The sequence below is a fragment of the Macaca fascicularis genome, chromosome 10, assembly GCF_037993035.2.
Source record: "Macaca fascicularis isolate 582-1 chromosome 10, T2T-MFA8v1.1".
Classification (NCBI taxonomy): domain Eukaryota; kingdom Metazoa; phylum Chordata; class Mammalia; order Primates; family Cercopithecidae; genus Macaca; species Macaca fascicularis.
Window position 1 is genome coordinate 33,692,311 of NC_088384.1, and position 7,130 is coordinate 33,699,440.

A 7,130-nucleotide genomic window follows, 5' to 3' on the forward strand; every position below is an offset into this window, starting at 1 on the left:
GGCACCCGGCAGCCCAGGTTTCCTGCCGCGCTCCCACGTCCTCTAGGGCCATGAGACCCTGGCTCCGAGGCGGCGGGCGGGTTTGGAACCCAGCGCGGTGGGACCGTGGGGTTGCCGGTGGTGTTGGGCCCCATGGAGGCTGCGGTCCCGGAGTTTCGGGTGGGCGGCTAGGCTGGGCTTCTGCAGGCGTGCTGAGCCGCCACGGTAGGGCCCCAGAGGGGACGAGGAACAAGGCCCGGCGGAACGAGGCGTGGGGGGGCCACCAGAGGCTAGGCCGGGAGGCACCGCCGCGCTCTGGGGGCCGCCAGGGTCGGGGCGCCCTCCGGGCGGCTGCCAGGCCCAGGGGTTGGCGGGGAGGCGGTCATCCGACCCTTCCCCGCAGGTCGCCCTGACCGGGCGAGCGGTGGGCCCCGGCGGGACAGGAGGACGCGGGCGGTGGGGGGGGGGAGGCACAGGGCGCCCTCCCCGCAGCGCCGCCGGCCCCCGCGCGCCGAGGCAGAGCCGCCGCAGTCGAGGATTAGCGCGCTCGCGGCCGGCGCTGCGGGATTAACCCGCGTGGACTGGGCGCCCGGCCCGGGGATTACTGCGCGCTCCCCCCCTCGACGTATATATTTCAGCGGCGGCGGCGGCGGCCGGGCCGGGCAGGGCATGGCGGCAGCGGCGGGGGCCCCCGGGCGGCCCTGCCCCTTCTCCATCGAGCACATCCTCTCCAGCCTGCCCGAGCGGAGCCTCCCGGCCCGGGCCGCCTGCCCACCGCAGCCCGCCGGTGGCCAGAGCCCCACCGAACCAGAGGAGCCCGGGGCGCCAGAGGCTGCGCCCTGCGCCTGCTGTTGCTGCTGCAGCCCCCGCGCGGGGCCCTGCGGGTCCCCAGAGGCGGCAGCCGGGCTGAGTGAGTAGGCGCGGGGCGGGGCGCGGGGCGGGGCGCGGGGCCCGGCTGGGGAGCCCGGGACGCAGCGCGGTGGGTGCCGAGCTTGGCCCCAGCCCCGCGCCTCACCGCGCCCTCGCTCCACAGACGCTCGTCTGGCGTGGCCGCTGAGGCTGGGACCCGCGGTGCCCTTGTCCCTTGGTGCGCCAGCTGGAGGTTCCCGGGCGCTCCCGGGCCCGGTCGGCCCGGGTTCGCAGCGGCGCACGCGGCGCCACCGCACCATCTTCAGCGAGGAGCAGTTGCAGGCGCTCGAGGCGCTCTTCGTGCAGAACCAGTATCCTGACGTGAGCACGCGCGAGCGCCTGGCCGGCCGCATCCGCCTTCGCGAGGAGCGCGTGGAGGTGGGTGCCCCGCCCAGCCTCTCCCCAGAGCGCGCGGGCCGCGGCTACACTGCACTGGGTCCTGGCGGGCGGGCGCCCTTTGCAAAAACGGCCTCGGCCCAAGCCCTACCCTGGCGCGCCGGAGGTCCCTGGAAGGTGCTGGGCGTCCAGGGGGACGAGGAGCGGGTGAGGGCGGGCAGGTGTCGCGGGAAAGGGACGGGAGGGCTACTTTTGTTTTACACTTTATCCTGATGACGAAAGAGGCGCGCCTTCACGTCCCGAATTTGGGATATTCAGAAGGGCCCTGAACCCAAGAAGGGGCGTCCTGTTTGCCGCCAGCTGGAGGCTGGGGCGGGTACGAAGGGGGTTCCCAGCTCGCGTTCAGACCCACCGAGTCTGTCCGCAGCGAATAAGAGCAGGTGGCGCGCAGCCGCTGCCGGTTGCCGGCTCTGCAGCGCCGTCCGCCCACGCCCCTGTCGCGAAGCTCCCTTGTCGGTCCCTGTGGGAGCCTCGGGAGCCGGTGGGACGCGGGACCTGGGCTGGGGCTGAACATTCTCCCCATTCCCAGGTCTGGTTCAAGAACCGCCGGGCCAAATGGCGACACCAGAAGCGCGCGTCGGCTTCCGCGAGGCTCCTGCCCGGCGTCAAGAAGTCCTTCAAGGGGAGCTGCTGATGACTCTAGGAGCTGCCCCTGGGCTCGGCCACCCTTTTTGGGGTCTTTGGAGTTGGCCCTGGGAGAAGACAGATCTACCCGAAAAGGAACTGGGAGAGTATACCCGTCTGCTCCGCCCGTCTCCACAGCCCTTGCTTCCTGCAGCTTGTACCCTAAAGACAGCTGTACCCTAAACACTCCTCGCTGGGAAGGAAGGACCCCAGCCCAGGGCCCCTGGTGCATGGTGTTCCACGGTAGTGGGAGTGGGGAGTCCCTTGGGGGGTGGGCTGGGGCATAGAGCAGCTTCCTCACCCCCTCATCACCCCAAGAGACACTAACTCCACCCCAGGAGGGGAACCACTCCGTATCAACACTGGACCCAGAATCCTCCGCAGCGGAGCCTCTCTCCGCACCCTGGGACATGCTGGCCTCCCTCTTCTCAATGTGAACATTGACCCAACTTGACCTGGCCCGCCCTCCCGCAGCGGGAAGCGGGGTGGGGTTCGTGTCTGTACAGTCCTGGGGTTGCAGGCTTCCCAGGCCCTGGGCTGACTCTTGGTATCTGGACCTGTAGGATAAGAAGGTCGCAGGAGCGATTCCAGGAGCCCCTCCCCAGTCCCTTCACCTTCACCTTCACCTTCGAGCCTCACGCTGATACTGAGAAACAAGCAACTTCAGATACCACAGAAGCCGCCCAGAGTCTAAAGTCCACCTTGGCTCCACCCTCACAACCAACAAGGAGCTGTCCCTTCTTCCTTCCTTCGCAGCGAGGGGAGTTTAGGGTACAGCTGTCTTTGAGAGGAGCACAGCTTTGCGAGGCCTCAGTCTCTGCACCAGGGTGCTCCCCAGCAGAGGAGACTGCTCCATGGATGGTGGCCTTGGGCCCCTGGGGTCCAGCCCTGGCCTCTGGGCTACTGTGAACCTGCCCATGGGTGGGGGTCCCCTGCTTCCTCCTGGGGTTTTCATGCTGTGGGGTCGGCCTCCCTCACAGCAATCTCTGCCATCCTAGGGTAGGGCAAAAGGAGATTGGATTGGGGAGACCCCACCCCTGCTGCCTAGGAAGATGCCTGCCCTCCCCTTCTTTGTCCTGGCCCATGGCAAAAGGCGCCCTGCGAAGAAGCCTTCGATTCTCCAAGTAGGCCCTACAGTGGGTCCAAAGCATCTCACATCCCCTTCAGCTGGCTTGAGCACCTCGCTCTGTCACCTTACAGGCCGTGCAGGAAACGGGGCAGTTCTCCCTGCAGGAAACGAAATCCATCTCTAAAAGCAGGACTGCAGAAGCCAGGGCTGCAGCTCCTCGGACACCCCAAGGCTGGCCAGCTTGGATAACACCAACCAAGCATGGTGTCCCCAGTCAGAACTGCCCTGACACTGCTGGGTGTCCCTAGCATTCCCGCCTCCACCCCTAGCATGCACACTGCTGGTTGTCACAAAACCCTTCTCCCTGAACCCTGGTCTTGCCCTCGGGGACTGAACAGACGACCTGTGGACATGCCCGTGTCCCGGTCAGCTCCCTTGCAGGTGGGGACACTCCCATCTGGCGGGTTCCAGGCCCCTCGCACTCCTTGGTTGAATGGCCATCTGTCATTGTGTCGGGAGCCCTGATCAGAGCTTGTGGAGCGCCACCTTCCAGGGCTCAGTGGCTGTGTTGCTCTCCTGAATTTGCTCCTTGAGCTCTAGCTGCTCCTTGGCAGGCTGACCCCCCTCCAGCAGGCTGTTAACATAGGCATCCTTCAGGCTCACACCCAGGCACTCACTTCTCATCTTCACCCTCTCCCCGGTTTATCTTTTACCCTCGGACTCCAGTTCCCATCTTTCTGCCACATTTACATCTCAAGCTCAGGCCCTTCCCCTGAGCCAGGTATTTATCTCCAGCTGTCTGCTTGAAGCCCACAGACTCCTTAAGGTCACCTTGTCCACAGTGAGCTCTTCTGTGCAAACCAGGCACATGAGCCAAAGAGCCAGCAGTCACTGGACCCCTCCTTCTCCTGATCATCCACTATACCCAGGCTGACAGGAAGTCAATTTTACTGTTTATCAATAAATTCCAGAATCTCTTCAGCTCTTAACTGTACCAGTCTGATGTAAGCCACCGTCACCTCTCACCTTGACCACTGCCAACTGTTTCCAGTCTTGTCCACCTGCACCCACACTGGCTCTGCTTTTTTGTTGGTTGGTTTGTTTGAGACAAGGTCTCGCTCCGTCACCCAAGCTGGAGTGCAGTGGTGCAATCACGGCTCACTACAGCCTCCAGCTCCTGGGCTCAAGTGATCCTCCCGCATCAGCCTTTTGAGTAGCTAGGACCACAGGTGGGCACCACCACACCTGGCTAACTTGAAAAATATTTTGTAGAGATGAGGTCTTGCCATGTTGACCAGGCGGGCCTCAAACTTCTGGCCTCAAATGATCCGCCAGCCTAGGTCTCCCAAAGTGCTAGGATTATAGGCATGAGCCACTGTTCCTGGCCTGTCCCTTCAATTCAGAATAAAGACAAACCACCTCACCATACCCCACGAGGCCCCGTGCAGCCTGGCCCTGCCTCTCTGGCATCATCTCACACCTCACTGCACTCTGCATTTCCAAAGGACTTCTTGGGAACTTGCCTTGCTCCCTCCCACCACTAGGCCTTTGCACATGCTCTTTCCACCTGACCACTGCCTGTTTGTTCATCTTTTGAATCTGCAATCACTTTCTGCCTGGGGAAACTTCTCTGACCTCCCAAACTAGGTCAAGATTCCCCGAGTACAAACTCTTTTCTTGCAAGGACACAGCTGCAATTTTACACCTGTTTGTGTGATGATCTAACAAGTGTCTCTGTCTCCCCCATTGCCCTGTCACTTGTACCAGGGCAGCAGCAGCACGCTGCACTTCAGTGAATGAAGGTATGCTTGTATGTTGCAAAAGCAAAATTGTATTAAATTGTTCCAGGGCAGAATTTATTTGTCTGACATAATTCACATCTTCCGTTTGGGGAGAAATTCCTTAAATTTTCTGGTCCACTTGAATGTTAATTTTTTTTTTTTTTTTTTGAGACGGAGTCTCGCTCTGTCGCCCAGGCTGGAGTGCAGTGGCGCAATCTCGGCTCACTGCAAGCTCCGCCTCCCGGGTTCACGCCATTCTTCTGCCTCAGCCTCCCGAGTAGCTGGGACTACAGGCGCCCGCCACTGCGCCCGGCTAATTTTTTCTATTTTTAGTAGAGACGGGGTTTCACCATGGTCTCGATCTCCTGACCTTGTGATCCGCCCGCCTCGGCCTCCCAAAGTGCTGGGATTACAGGCGTGAGCCACCGCGCCCGGCCAATTTTTTTTTTTTTTTTTTGGACAGAGTTTCACTGTCACCCAGGCTGGAGTGCAGTGGCACAATCTCTGCTCACTGCAGTTTCCGCTTCCTGGGTTCGAGTGATTCTCCTGCCTCAGCCTCCCAAGTAGCTGGGACTACAGGCACCTACCACCACGCCCAGCTAATGTGTGTGTGGCTGGAGTGCAGTGGCACAATCTCTGCTCACTGCAGTTTCCGCTTCCTGGGTTCGAGTGATTCTCCTGCCTCAGCCTCCCAAGTAGCTGGGACTACAGGCACCCACCACCACGCCCAGCTAATGTGTGTGTGTGTGTGTGTGTGTGTGTATACATATTTTTTTTTAGTAGAGTTGGAGTTTCACCATGTTGGCCAGGCTGGTCTCAAACTCCTGACTTCAAGTGATCCACCTGCCTGTGCTTCCCAAAGTGCTGAGGTTACAGGCATGAGCCACTGTGCCTGGCCTTGAATGAGAATTATCCCTCTTCTGGGAAGCCCACTATGGCATTTGGGGGCCCAATAATCTCTTTTATTTTTATTTTTATTTTTTGACAGAGTTTCACTCTTGTTGCCCTGGCTGGAGTGCAGTGACGTGAACTCAGCTCACTGCAACCTCCGCCTACTGGGTTCAAGTGATTCTCCAGCCTCAGCCTCCCGAGTAGCTGGGACTACAGGCACCCGCCTCCACCACCATGCCCAGCTAATTTTTTGTGTGTGTGCGTGTTATTTTTTTATTTATTTATTTATTTTGAGACGGCGTCTTGCTCTGTCCCCCGGGCTGGAGTGCAGTGGCACAATCTCGGCTCACTGCCATCTCTGCTCCCGGGTTCACGCCATTCTCCTGCCTCAGGATTCAAGTGCCTCCTGGGTTCAAGCAATTCTCCTGCCTCAGCCTTCCGAGTAGCTGGGACTAGGCGCCAGCCACCATGCCCGGCTTATTTTTTTTTGTATTTTTAGTAGAGACAGGGCTTCACCATGTTAGCCAGGATGGTCTCCATCTCCTGACCTCGTGATCCACCCGCCTCGGCCTCCCAAAGCGCTGGGATTACAGGCGGTGAGCCACTGCGCCCGGCCTTTTGTGTGTTTTTAGTAGAGATCGGGTTTCATCTTGTTGGCCAGGCTGGTCTCGAACTCCTGACCTCAGGTGATCCGCCCCTCTTGGCCTCTCAAAGTGCTGGGATTCAGAATAATCTTTAGACATTTCTTAATTGATCCACTGTCTTGTTCTTTCTTTTATCTTTTGTTAGATAGCTATAAAAAAAGATTGTTTTGGCCGGGCGCGGTGGCTCACGCCTGTGATCCAGAGACCAGCCTGACCAACATGGAGAAAACCTGTCTCTACTAAAAATGCAAAATTAACTGGGCGTGGTGGCCCATGCCTGTAATCCCAGCTTCTCGGGAGGCTGAGGCAGGAGAATCCCTTGAACCCGGGAAATCCGGTGAGCCGAGATCGCACCATTGCACTCCAGCCTGGGCAACAAGAGCGAAACTCCATCTCAAAAAAAAAAAAAAAAAAATTGTTTTAAGGCCCTTTTTTTGCATAAAGCTTGAAACTCCTATATAAGCACATTTCCTCGTGTGTATTTTTGTTGAATAATCTCGAAGCATACATAGTTCTTACTTGTGGGAAATTAGAATTCTAAGGCCTTTGGGCACCGTAAAGCTAGAATTTTTCGCGTGAAGAACACGCCCCATAGCACCCGCCCGCCGCCACCTCCACAGCACCACCTCGTGTTCACAGCATTGACAAGCATGAATAGCGCGGGGCAGGACAAAGACTACAACTCCCATAATGTCTAGCATTTATAGTGACGTCAGTACGGAGCGCGGGCTGGCTTTCTAGAGCCACAGCTTTTCCATTGGCCAACTATTGGAGGCGCCTGCGCAAATGATGCAATCCCGCCCCCTCCACCCTGTGACGCGCCTGGGGCGCCCGAGC

At 59.2% G+C, this 7,130-nt stretch overlaps 1 protein-coding gene across 1 annotated transcript; it reads left to right on the top strand.

Annotated features, from left to right (window-relative positions):
• The first annotated feature begins 492 nt into the window (after positions 1-492).
• On the top strand, positions 493-3,963 carry GSC2 (goosecoid homeobox 2). The gene is made up of 3 exons (XM_005568109.5): positions 493-889; positions 1,013-1,266; positions 1,814-3,963. Exons 1-3 carry the CDS (start codon positions 649-651, stop codon positions 1,916-1,918), a joined length of 600 nt encoding a protein of 199 aa, XP_005568166.3. The 5' UTR covers positions 493-648; the 3' UTR covers positions 1,919-3,963.
• The last annotated feature ends 3,167 nt before the right edge of the window (positions 3,964-7,130 follow it).

Coding starts and splice junctions, on each gene's coding strand:
- GSC2 (XM_005568109.5), top strand. CDS start 649: ATGGCGGCAGCGGCGGGGGCCCCCGGGCGGCCCTGCCCCTTCTCCATC. Junction 890..1,012: donor AGAGGCGGCAGCCGGGCTGA/GTGAGTAGGCGC, acceptor CTCGCTCCACAG/ACGCTCGTCTGGCGTGGCCG. Junction 1,267..1,813: donor TTCGCGAGGAGCGCGTGGAG/GTGGGTGCCCCG, acceptor CCCCATTCCCAG/GTCTGGTTCAAGAACCGCCG.